This window comes from Caloenas nicobarica, chromosome 5, assembly GCF_036013445.1.
Source record: "Caloenas nicobarica isolate bCalNic1 chromosome 5, bCalNic1.hap1, whole genome shotgun sequence".
NCBI lineage: Eukaryota > Metazoa > Chordata > Aves > Columbiformes > Columbidae > Caloenas > Caloenas nicobarica.
The window spans coordinates 2061725-2074776 of record NC_088249.1 but is presented as its reverse complement, the minus strand read 5'-3'; the positions used below and the strand labels follow the sequence as shown (position 1 = coordinate 2074776).

The 13052-nt window shown below is 49.0% G+C and overlaps 1 protein-coding gene across 1 annotated transcript in view; it reads right to left on the bottom strand.

Moving 5' to 3' along the window:
* ARMH4 (armadillo like helical domain containing 4) overlaps positions 1 to 8731 on the bottom strand; it is a 68781-nt gene extending 60050 nt beyond the window's left edge. Inside the window, exons 1-3 of the mRNA XM_065635622.1 lie at positions 8717 to 8731; positions 2487 to 3867; positions 352 to 564 (exon numbers count right to left, since the gene is read on the bottom strand). Of these exons, the coding sequence (XP_065491694.1) occupies positions 352 to 564; positions 2487 to 3867; positions 8717 to 8731 (1609 nt within the window). The remainder of the gene's footprint in view (positions 1 to 351; positions 565 to 2486; positions 3868 to 8716) is intronic.
* Between the last annotated feature and the right edge of the window lie 4321 nt (positions 8732 to 13052).

Sequence of the window (13052 nt, the reverse complement as noted above, 5' to 3'; positions counted from 1 at the left end):
CTCTCCCTCCATAAAGAGAAACTGGGTTAAACGCCTAAGGCTGAAAATCAGCTTGCTAGCAAGGATAAATGCAGGGGTTTTGTTTTGTGATGATTATTTTTTTTAATCTCTACTCCACTGTTAATTTGAGAAAAAAATTCACACACACATTCTGCCATATTTTAATGTGGTAGATCTGGTAGCACAGGCAGAAAGCAGTGGCAGCCTGTACAAGGCTAGAAAAAAAAAAGTCACTTAGAATATGAATGCTGTGTGTTGAAACTTCAGTGTCCAAGCATTGATTTTTGGTTTCAGATGCACCATCTCATCTCGTGTGGAAATAAGTCTCCGGTCCTTGAAGCAGAACCTTACCTTCTACATCTGGAGCGTTTGCTGTGGAGGAAGTACCAGTTGCCACCAACATCTGGGTGGCACTAGGAGCAGTTGGCATCTGGGTGTCCTCCCCACTGTCCTCCTGGGGGAGGCTTGTGGCTCCTGTCCCCTGGGTAGCACCAGGCACCAGTGTCACCACTGGAAAAGCAGCATCAACCTCCTGGGCAACTGTTGTCACCTCCCGAGCAACACCTGCAGCAAGAACACGTGTCAGTACCAACTCAGTGACAGAGCAGATGTTGAAGGAATATAACTCTGTGCATCAGCATTTCCAGAGCCACAGCACACACAGCTGGTCCAGCCAAGTGTCACCAATGCAGTGCAGCAGAAGGATGTGGGAATATTCATGAGGGAAATGAAAACAGCAGAATCAGTCCTCATTTTCTTAATTGCCCCTTGGCATTGCTCCCTGGTGGGTCCACGTGTCCCCAAGTGAGTACAGCCCTGCAGACCCATGGTGTGAAATACAATTTGGAGCACGTGAGGCTACCAGGGCAGTGCTTTTAGTGAGCAGCTCCCATGGCTTTGAGACTTCAGCTTTGTAGAAGGGTTTATTTTTGTTGTGCAAGTCTTATTGATAGTGTTGTTTCCCCAACATCTGGGAAAGAGCAAAGAGGGAACCTGCTGACAAGTCAAGTGCTTATAAATTAATCTAGAAATTAATCAGTCAGGTTTCAGCACCAGCATGCAGTTAGCTTTCCTTCTTTTACAGCAAAAGCTAGATCTTTCAGAGGCAGCGAGGAGCTGTCCTTTTGCCTTGGTAGCCTAAGAAAAAAAGATTAAAGGTGCCCAGCAATTAAAGTCCTAAACCTCATGTTCCTCAGCCTAGGAACGTGTCATTGCCCAAGACCTGACCAGACTCTTTTTAGCATTTCCCCTACATTTTAACCACTGAGTAGAAACACTGTCATTGGGCTGAAGGTGCCATCTCTGCAGGTAAGTACAGCACAGGGTGACACCGTCAGCTGTCCGGGAGGAAGGTTTGTCTGCTGGTAGCAGGGTTGGCACCAACACTGGGCAGTCAGAGCCTGACCACAGCTTCTCTCTACAGTGGGGACACAACACCAGGAGCTTCTGTTACAGAGCTCTGGACAGATCTTTTGATCCGAGCATCCTTGTAAACTCATGAAAGACACCAGTTACCCACAGCCTACCAGTACAGCTCAGTTATTCCTGGATTTAGGAAGCATTTACAGCCACCCATTGTCCCTGCATCTTCCGCACTGACTGCAAGTGTCCACAGCTAGCAATTGAGAGATAAGTGATCCCAGATGCTAATTCATTTACCCCCTCTGGAATTATCCTCCTCTCCATTTTGCAGGGCTTCCAAGTGAGCTTGTGCAAAGACCACCTTTGGGTCCTTGCACTTGCCATATCAGAGGGTCACTTGCAGCAGCATCATCCTCCTTGCAATCAAGCACTTAATCCATTGGTCAGAGACTGGGCTCCCTCCCTAGTCACAGAAGAGTCACACCAGAGGCAAATTTACATCTCTGGTTGAGGTGAGATGCCCACAACCAGACTACATCTGTCCCTCTCAACTGCTGCATGAGCACCAAAGCTGAAGCCCCTGCTTTGGTAGAACACTTCACATAGAACCTCACTAAGTTTTTTCATCAGCTAGCACCAAGTCTCTGTTGACGAGACTCCAATTCACCACAGACACCCCCATACCCAAGCACCCCCTTCATCCCCAGGCTCCACTGACACAGCCTTTCCAGTCTCAGCTTTCCTGTTTGCTATTGCAGACACTATCTCTCAGCTTGAAGAGCAAAAGATGCAGCTCAACACAGTTGCTTCACGTAACATTCAGGACAGGGTACCACCCAGACTGTGCCTACCTGTACACAGGGACATCGTGTGTAGGAACAGCCAAGGCTGGGCACTAATTTATGGGTGCAAGTTAACTGTTTAGGCTGTTACCTCTACACAAAGGTCCATAGCCTTTCCTGGGAGGGAGAATGAGTGTCCCACCTTTGCTGCAGGTATCAAAAACAAAAAAAACACACACACACCCCACACTTTTCTCCACTTTATCCCCCTGAATGAAAGCATAGGTTCCAAAAAGCATCCCTCCTAAACCTAAGCTTGTGTATGCAACAGGTGAGTTTTACCTTTCCATGAGCTTTCCAGAGTAGGAGAGAGATCAGACTGTGTGTCTGTCACCACAGCAGCCTCCGGCTGGGACGGCAAGATGCTTTTCCCCTCCTCTGCTGTGACCGCATTTATGTTTTCCAGCGAGTTGAGATCAGCCGCATCCATGCCCATCAGGTCTGCAGCGCGGAGAGCATCACTGCTGCCCGCGGAAGCTGCCGGCACCTCCTCCCCTCGCACCAGCTCTGTGCAGTTGGTCTCCTCAGCAGGCTTGGGAGTTGGTGGAGGAGACACTGGGGACGGCAGCACTCTTGGTGCATCCTCTTCCTCCCCCACACCTCCCTGCAGGGTCTGGGACGGTTCTGTTGCCCCCCGGCCCCCTGTCACCTCCTCACGAGAGGTGCTTCCCCCCTGACTTACATCCCTCAGTTTTGTGTCATCCCAGTCAGTCAGCACAGCGTCCGTAGGGCGGACGGTGACAGTGCCAGCTGTGACAGGCAGACCTTCTCGTTCGACACCCGTCCCGGCTTCCAGGTGGAGGGAGGCCTCGGTTGCCATGAAGGGACGTGTCACAGCCATGGATGCTCGTACAGCCAGGGACTTCAGAGGGCTCCCTGTGCGAGCCGTGGGCGTTCCCACCCCAGAGGTCATGCTGGGAGCCGGGGCAGTCGGGATGACATGGTGGTCACTTGCTGTTTCCCAGCTGGGAGAACTGGGGAGCAGCGTGGGCCGGGGCGCAGCGGAGGGGCGCGAGCTGGTCTCTGCCTCCTCCTCAGCTGTCCCAGAAAGGGGGTTTGCTGAGGGGCCAGCAGAGCTGGGCTCAACTTCAACACCACCCTCTGTGGCGGCCTCACCAACGGGGCCGCTGACAGACTCCTCCTGGACAGAAGGGTTCAGCGTGGTCACAGCTGTGGTCAGCATGGCCTTGAATGCATCATCCTCATCCAGCTCTGATTTTGTGGGACCAAACCCCTCTTCATCTGCAGCAGCCACAGCAGAGGTGTGAGCACCCAGGCTCCGGCTGCTTGGGATGACCTGGCTCGGGCTTACAGGCAGTGTTTCTCCTTCTGCAGTGAAAGCTTCAGTGAAGGGCATCTCAGATGGCTTTGCTGACACTCCACAGGGCTCTTCAGATGCACTCTGCTCAGAAGGGCCCAGGTTACTTTGCAAGTTCAGCATGCTCATTCTTTCGTCTTCTACCCCATTCCCCGCCCAGGGGCCATGCTGGACCTTTGTCACGTCCCTCTCCTCCAGCGGCTGAGATGCCAGGCATGGTGGGCTGGAGGACAAGAGCAGGATGCTGCAGGTGACCACACAGATGTTAAATCCTATTGATCTACTCATAGCGGAGAAGAGATGAGCCTGGAAGCCTGCAAGGCTGTCAAGTCCAGCGTGTAAGACCTAGGAAGGGAAAAAGGATCCAAGTTACACATAATCAACCACCTATTGACCCAGGGCCTTAAATAACTGGGTGACAAGTTCCATGCGTGCTGGTCTATGGCAATTTCTGAGCATATCCCGCATACACAACCCAAGCAATGGATCCCTCCTTCTATTTAACTGTTCCTAAGCTACCCAATCTGAAGTCTCATGCCAGACCAACCCAAATCTTGATCTGAAGCCCAAGACAGACCATGCCAAGCTCTCATCCCAGTGGCAAAGTGCTACAGTCTATCCAGTAGGCATTAGACTTGCAAGCATATGAGGAGGGTCAGCCTGTTTGTCCTTTACGAAGTCCAGGACTGATGCTTGTCAGGGCCAGACTGAAGTCTCAGGCCTGTTATGGCAAGTCCCGTTCTGTGCATTGACACAGAAGGAAACCAAGGAACTTGCACAGAGGACAAGGTGAGTCTATAAGGCACAACATAGGATCAGAGCCAAAACAGAAGGCTGCATTAGCATCACACCCTGTATGGGCTCCTTGGCCCACCAGAGAAAAGCTACAGCCCAGACAGCAGCACTGCTGCATTAGCACAGCCTTTATGCTGCACTGCACCACGGAGGCACTTCCAGAAAGTTGCACGTGGATAATCACTGTGTGTTTCCAGAGTTTCCATGGGTGCTGAACCAGTAGCCCAGCAGCGATCCAGCCAGCTGACAGCCTGCTCTTGGCAGGCTCTGCTGCCTCCGGTGACACAGCTCAGGCTCCCAGACAGACAAACACCTCACAGCAGCAAGAACTGCTCCCAACCACCTCCCTTGGGCAGGTGCCTCAGCCCTGGGCTTGCTGCACCACCACTCAACAGCAGAAGACCATCTCATGCAAGGCCACACTCGCCCACTTGCTACATGCAGGACAGTTGGTCACACAAGGCTCATGCACATAGCAGAGCCCTCCACCACACAGCCAGCCTGGTAAGGTCCTCTCCCCAGTTTTGGGGGGCAGTTTGCCAGTAACATGGTCAAGCCCTACCACAAGAAGCCTCCAACCATCAACAGCTTCACCTGCTTTGGCTGGCATGTTCTCAGTGTCAGTGAGCCACTCTTATTAATATCCATTACCCCTCTGCAAAGGTAAGGAAGAGGGTTAGGGCTGAGACCGCCTTAGTCTTTATGCTAAGAGAAGTAAAGGTTACTCTTTGCAGTTTTGCTCATGGGCACCAAGATGAGTCCCCCAGCTTGCTAGACTCCTCATTCCCCCACATGGGTAAATGTTACTTGCATTTGTACACACACAGTGCAACAAGCTGCCTACTACTGCTTTGTTACACACGGGTGTACCACTTCTCCATGTCTGCTCATGAACCCATGTGCAAGAGGTAACCACTGTCACGGGGAGAGGCATCTTCAAAACACCACATTTGTGCTAGTCCATCTAATTCAAAGGCCCTCTGTGTCCTGCTGCTCACATATATACATTAATGCTGTTGAGAAGGAGATGAATGTGTCAGTCAGCTTGACACAACCAAGACACCAGAAAGCTGGTTTGGTCACACCAAGATAACGTGTTTCCATTATAAAACAAACCTCTTACTCTACACAAGAGAGAAAGACTTTTCCAGCTGAAGACCCTTATGATCTGCAGGGCTGTCTGTGGCACACAAGACCACCTCAGCATTACCATCTCAGAGAAACACAGGTCAGAGTCAACTACCGCAGGCTCCATTAGCTGGTGGAGCCTTCAGGGTGCACAGAGTCATTTTTTCCACTCCCTGCAGCCCTGGTCCTCAGCAGTTTGAGCTGCTGGAATAATCCCCATCACGGGCCACACACATGCACCAGGTGCTCGGGGACAAACAGAAGCCACCAAGAAGCTGTTCACCAGCAACAGCATACACACCTTCCACTTTATTTTCAGAACCTCCTTTCTCTGAAGGATGAGTGGCTACTCATCTACCTCCTCTACCCTCCCTGCCAAAACAAGCAGTTGAAACCTGACAGTATGTAGCTATTCTTACAGGCTAATTCTTTATGCTCTTTCGTAATTAAAGAGCACTAAGAGTATATTATGCAAGTTAAATTGGTAGTGCCCGATGACATGCATCTGCCTTGCCATGCTGACGAGTATAAATTACATTCACTTCACACTCCTTTAGCAAGTGCCAATTCAGATCAGACATATTGATACATGAGAGGGTTTGAAACACCAAAAAATAACAGTTTGGCTCCAAATATCATTTGTCTAGAAGTCTCTTTAAGCTACCTAAGTAATATTAGCAGTAGTTAAACCTAAACAAAACTCCAGCCACACTTGAAAGACAGCCATAGCATTACTTGCAGTCATACACATTATGCATATGGATATACTTTTGTAGGTTTCTAGCTCCCAAATAGCCTAATACATTCAGGATGAGGTTAGCAGAAATATCAAAATGTTAATCTGTCCTCCCAACAAGCTTACTCCATCCTTCCTAGGAATCAAGAGTGCAGTGAATAAGAGGCAAAGCTGCTCCCTAAAATGTTGGCTTCGAGAGATCTATTAATTAAAACAAACCAAGAAAAAAAAAAGTACTAAGAGCCTTTCCTCCTTCTGGCTAGTAGATAACGTGGACAGTCAGTACAAGCCTGATACAAGAGTTTCCAGGGTACTTTGGGCAGCCTCATGCTGTTTCCCCTGGTCCGAACAGCACTGGGGACTGTACTTCTACATTTGTAAGTGGTAAAAATAGTGTTTGAGAGTTATTTGCTCAGGAAATGCCCAACAACCAGATCTAGGCCAGCCTAGACCTCTACGTTCAATACAAGCTCAGGACAGTAGCGTGGAGCTTGCCGCAGGATCCTGGCACAAGTTCACACTTCAAAGGAGATTAGTTGGAGCTTAAGACTACTCAGCTTTAGGAAGAGGCTGGATTAGACAGTGTATAAACAGTAGTGACCTGGCTATCTTATTAAGCAGAGTTTGACACCTTGCTGTAGCACTCCCGCTTAATGCGAAAGTGATCCAGGTTTTAGTGGGTAGCTGGCTGTCAAGCAGTTTGTTATCCAGCAGCATTGGGCTATACGTTTATCCTCCCATGTGGCTGGTTTTATGGTCAGTCTGCTCTACAGCCTCAGCCAAGCAATAAAACCAAGCTCTTCCTCCGTGGTAAGCTCAAGCTTTTTCCTTACTAGCCTGAAGCTGTAGAATAACTCGGTATTTCACGCTGCAGGAACAACTTGTTCCCAGATTTCACCTGGCATTCTCCGAGCCGAAGCCCTGGACAACATCTGCCAACCACCGACCAGGCTCTCAGCAGAAAACTAATCCTTGCTTCAAACTGGAGGCACACACAGAGGGCGAGAGACAACCCAGCTACTTCCCCTGCACTCAATAACAACAAATCCCAAGAGGTGCGGTTCCCCTGGCCACAAAGGCAGCACAGCTGCAGATAGCCAGAGAGCTTTAACTTATTTTCTTCCATGATAAAGATTTCTTTTAACACCTGCTAGGCTAAAAACAAGGTGCCAAAACTGGGCATCTCCAGGAGCTGTCCATAAGAACGAGAACTACCTACCACTGTGGGCAAGTTGCCAAGCTGAGGGACAACAAATATAAATTAATCACCAGCTAAAGCGGTCTGCAAGGCTCAGTTGGATCCTCCTGAACCAGGCTGCTTCCTTGCTCCATACAATTAGCACTAGCAATAACTATCAAGCCCTCTGAGAGACACCCATTTGAAGAGTCAGCTCTGTGGAAGTCTGATGAAACAAACCCCAGAAAGAACCTCAAAAGGAACCTCATCTTGCCACGGTCACTCCAACTGGGCAGGTTTGAATGTGGACAAGCACAGAGCAGACCATTTTCTCCCATTCGATAGCTGTTCCTTACACAGACACATGCTGCAAAGGGTGAAACTCCCCCTCTGCCCCAGTTGCATGCAGCTTCTCCCCAGGATGGCTTTTTAGAGTTTCACCCAGCCAGTTTATTTAGAGAAAATTCCAAAGAAAACGCTTTGCTGTTATTTTCTGCCTTTGGCAACTCCTGGCTGTGCTTTTCCTGAATTGTTGAAACAGTGAGAAAAAAAAGCACTGAGCTTTTAACTCACTTGAATTAACAACCCTATTCTAACAAATCCTCTCCCACACAGAGAGGACACTTCTACTCCGAAGCTGAAGTGGCTGCATGCATCATATAGCAGAGAGCACAGGAGATTAACAGGTCGGCTTCAGAGAAATCATTGCCAAGCCTTTGCACAACACGGCTTTTCACACCTCCAAGTACAAGCTCGATTATGCCAGCTTTGACTGGGTGAACAGTCCTGGACACGCTCAGCTCCGCAATTCATCTGCAGATCGATACAGGCAGTGGACAAAACCACTGCAAATCTTTTAATGTGAAGACTTAGCCAAAACATACAAGTCAAAGAGCAGCCAGCAATCAAACGCTGTGTTACCAGAGTGCTAATGTACGCTGTTCCAAGCCTTATTACTCCTGCTGAATACAAAAGTCAGCAGATAACACACTGCAGATCTCCGACTCCTACTTTTGCACACAAGCTGGGAAAAACGCCTTCATTTCATCTTACATTCTGTCCTTGCCCAGTTCAATCAAGTGAGTTGTAGAGCCGATGCTCTCACAGCACATACTTCAGATGAACAGACCTCAGCCAGCTAAGCCACAGCAAAATCCCAAGTGACAACTCCACGCCAGCCACCAACACAGCCCGAGTCAGACAAGCAAAACTCCACAGACACAGCCATGCATCAGAGGAGCACATCTTCCCCTACCTTTGAGGACAGATCCTCACAAGCAAACAAATTAGATATTAATATTCTGTAAGGCCAGCTTCCTACCAGTCCTAGCAAGGCACCTTAATACATAATACATCACCTCTGCTTCCAGCATTGGTGTTCTAGCAGTAGTTCTTTGAGAAGCGAGAGACATGACATGTTTTAGGTATTATTCCCCCAGCCACTAAGCGATCACTCGCTTTGTTCAGAACAGCACAGACCACCTATGGAAATCCCTACTTGGATTTGCAAGTAAAAGCCGTGTAGTTCTTCCTGGCTTTCTGACCCCGTGCCAGGTCCCTGGCACCACACAAGTCAGAGGTCTACCAAATTCCTAAGGGATTAAAAAGACTGGGAGGAATGGGGGGAGTGTAAGAATGAGGCCAAAGGGTGCAGCAATTTTCAAACACCAGAAGGATGGAAATGCTGCTCTCCAGACCAAGTGGGAGCAGAGAGGTAGTGTTCAGATTCCCATCAGCAAGAAACACTCGAAAATTTCAGCGCCTCACTTAATGCAGACAGCAACACTGCACAGCACATCTGGAGGATCATAAGTCTCTGCAGGTGAAGATTTACAGTCTTATTAAATACACCTTGCCAGGCCCTTTTAGCTTGGGTAGAACCTGCTTGTTGGCCAGGGAATAGAATCAGGGCTGGCTCCAGGCTTGGTTACACCCAGCGCGGGGCACAGATCCATCCTCTTTAGCGATATTTCCATGTGAGCTTAAAGACCCAGAAGTGCGTGTTTTCCCCGCAGCCGCCCAACGCGCCAAGGGATCAAGTGCAACCAACCAGCCGGGGACTCCTCCAGCCCAAACCCGCCGCAGGACGGAGGGACAGCAGCGATCATCCCCCAACGCACGCCAGGAGAAGAAACTCCCCGCTCGGGATTTCCCGAAGGGGCACACGGGGACCCCCATCCCCGCAGGACGGCGCCCACCCCCCTCCCCATCCCCCGGGGCTGCGAGGACCAGCCCGCTCGCCGGGAACAAAGAGCCGCACCGAGGATGCGCTGCCCTGCGGGCATCGCTACCACCGAAAAAAAACCACCCAAAAAAAAGGAACAAACACGGGGGAAAATCAGCTTGGGGACGAGAGCGGTGGTCGTGGGTGACCCCCCCCGGCTCCCCTCCGGCCTCACCTGCCTCCCGCCGCCTCCGCCCGGTTCCGCGGCGCCGCGCCGCGCTCGCCCCCGGCGCCCCACGGGCGGAGCGGAGCGGGGCCGCCCCCGGTGGGGCGGTGTCGGGGGTTTGGCCGCTCCGCTCCGCCCGTGCGCCGGTTCCCGCCTTCCCACGGTGGGTTTTGTCCTCAGCCCCCACCCGCATCGCTTGGCAGAGCTCGCCCGCAGCCGCGTTTTTCCGCTTAGTTTCCCAAAATAAAAAACAAAGAAGTTTCAGCATCCGAGGCTGAGCCTCGGCCCGCGCACCCAACTCTTCCCCACAAGCCGGGCTCAAGGTCTAAGCCGAGGCTCCTTCTTTGCTTACAAGAAGATACAAAAGCAAGGCCTACAGCATTGTTAGTGGTTTTCCAGCTATTACACATTCTCCTCCAGTATTTTCAGCTGTAGAGGTCACCTTCCTCTAATACTCGCCCTGCAAAGGAGGATGACTTCTTAAATAGCATCCCACACATGCATTAGAAGAGCTTGCTTCAGTTTCTTTTTTTTTTTTTTTTGGTTACTTTCTTTTAAGCACCTGTTTGGCCAGGGAGAAAGAAAAATAAACAGTTTTACTCCTGGTCTCCTCCTCCCACCTGTTTGTTGGGTTTTTCCCCCCACCAGGAATCACACAGCTAGTCTAACAATAAAAAATAGAAAACATTTACACTATCAAGTTCTGTAGTACACATCACCTTGTCAAATAGCAGCTCAGAAGACCATTCCTTGCCTCCAAAAACCAAGAGAAGAGACCAGCTTGGCTTCCTCTTGCTTCAGCCTGGACTCAGGGGCAACACAAGCTCTCAGCTCTGCACACACAGGGTTTTATACCCTGTCTCGGGCAATGACTCACTCAGAGCGGAGCTGCAGCAGGTGCAAAGCGTTTGCGGTGGGCAGGGACAGGTGAGAAGAGACCAACAATAATGAACGTTCAAAGGAGGTGGTGGCTGGGGTGGAGAGATCTGATGGAGGATTGCTGGGAGGGAACAGGGGGAGGATATAGGAGATTCAAAATCTTGACTTTGTGAATGCCCTCTGCCACACGAAGCACATCAGTGAATACCTCTTTACTTCTAGTTATAATAATCTGTAAAATTAGGTGCTTTTTAAAAATTCATGTAACAGAGTAAGATTTAACCTGCTTTTATCTGTCACACACTGGGCTCTCTAGAAAAACAACATCCATTTGATAGGACAAGGGGTGATGGTTTTAAACTAAAGGAGGGAGATTCAGGCTGGACGTGAGGAAGGAATTGTTGGCCCTGGGGGTGGTGAGAGCCTGGCCCAGGTTGGCCAGAGAGGTGGTGGCTGAACCATCCCTGGAGACATCCCAGGCCAGGCTGGACGGGGCTCTGAGCAACCTGAGCTGGTGCAGATGTCCCTGCCCATGGCAGGGGGGGCACTAGGGGGGCTGGGGAGGGCCCTGCAACCCAAACCATTTGGTAATTCTATGAACATAACTTATTGAGGAAAACTGAGATATTCCTCATCAATATATTGTTCTCTTTTTTTCCTGTTTGTTGTGCTCCTGGAAAAAATGTTTATATAAGTGGCTTGTTCTCTCTGCTAAACTTACCCCAATGTTTTACCTATCTAATTTCAGAGAAATCGAGTGTTTGCTACTGGATTTCAACCAAACTGGAACCAACCCAATTCATTTTGGTAGCACTCTGCATCCAATATTCAAACTTTTTAAAGACAGATTTGTTGTAGGTCAAGGCAATTTCTTTCAGGGTAATATTGCTAACCTCTGCATAAGTTGAAAATAAAGTGTAAAAATGCCTGTATCAGCAATAAAGACAGTCATTGGCAAAAGACATCAGAAGAACTTCAGAGTTAGGCTTGGTGGAGCAAACGGTCAGACAAAACAATGTGAATAGTCCCATCTGGCTTTGCATCTATGAGCTGTAAAATCTGGGAAATTATTCATAAATCAATGCATCTAGTGCTGCGGCTTCTTTCTGAAAAGAAAAAAAAAATACAAATATGTGAAAAGAAAGGATGTTTACTCTCTCCTCTAAGGGAGACAGAGCAGAAGGGAAAGGAAAAGGTAAGAGCTGCATTTTTGTGGCCATTTTAAACACCATTAACCCCCAGCTTAGGCACCCGAAGCTCTCTGCAGGTTCATCCTCTGAATTTTTTCCAGCAAACCGCAATCAATGAGGGCTTATTTTCCAACGCAGCGCTGCACACATTGTGGCGGGTCAGGGATTGATTCCCAAGCCGCTCAGTCATCCGTGTGCGGGGAGAGGAGCAGGAAAACAGGGAACCCCCTGCCAGAAATTAGAGCCCTCGGCGACGAGTCCACCAGGCTCGACCCAGAGGCTCCGCATTAGTAGGTACAAAATTCACCCCTACCAGTTGACCTGGGATTCAGAATGAGGGGTATTGATTTCAACCTCTTTTCTATCCAACCTTTAAAATGATGAGGAAACTTACTTAAAATGTAAAGCATGTGTAAGTGATGCTCCGCTGTCCTCTAAGACGCGCAGAGCGCTTAATAGATTGGAGAGGTTTTCGCTTCCCCCTTGTCATTGACTGACTCCGCACCCAGATGGGCCCTGTATACTCTCAAGGTTAAAGATTTCACTGATAATCACGGTAACAAAAATAGACAGTTATCTATGTTTTCTTCCATATCTGAAACTGCAAATTCCCCATACACTGCAAGCTTCTCTACCCCGCATCACCTGCCAAAATCACGGGCTTTTGCATTATCAACAAAATAACAATCTGCAGACTGAAAGAAGGAGGCGTGATGAAAGAGGCAGAAATCAGAAATCACTAGAGAGCATCAGTTTGGTTTTCATTTCTATGCTTTATTAATTGGAAATACTAATTTTTAACTGGGTTCAGTATCCTGCAGAGCATATATAACACCAAGTAAAACTGGCCCCACTTCCACTGCAAGTTAAGAAATATCCGTTCATTTCCCTTCTTGTCAGTGCTCTGGTTCGAGACATTTCAGTGCAATCCTCTGCTGGCCTCGTCCTTCAAAGAATTCCCTCGGGTGAAATTTGGAGCTTAAATTCTGATGTAAGCTGGTTTATTCTTCCATGCGGGTAGCGTAGGTGATAAAAAGACCACGGGACTCATGTCCTGTTCCTGGCTCTGACTTGTTAGATGAGTTTCAAAACCAAACCGCGCTGCTCTCTGCATTCACCTCCCCTTCCGTAAAATGGAAATAACGATACCTAATTTTTGTCAGACTCCCTTATAAGATCTCTGTATTATTATAGCAGCAAACTCAGCTTTATAAATTAATAATATAATACAATAC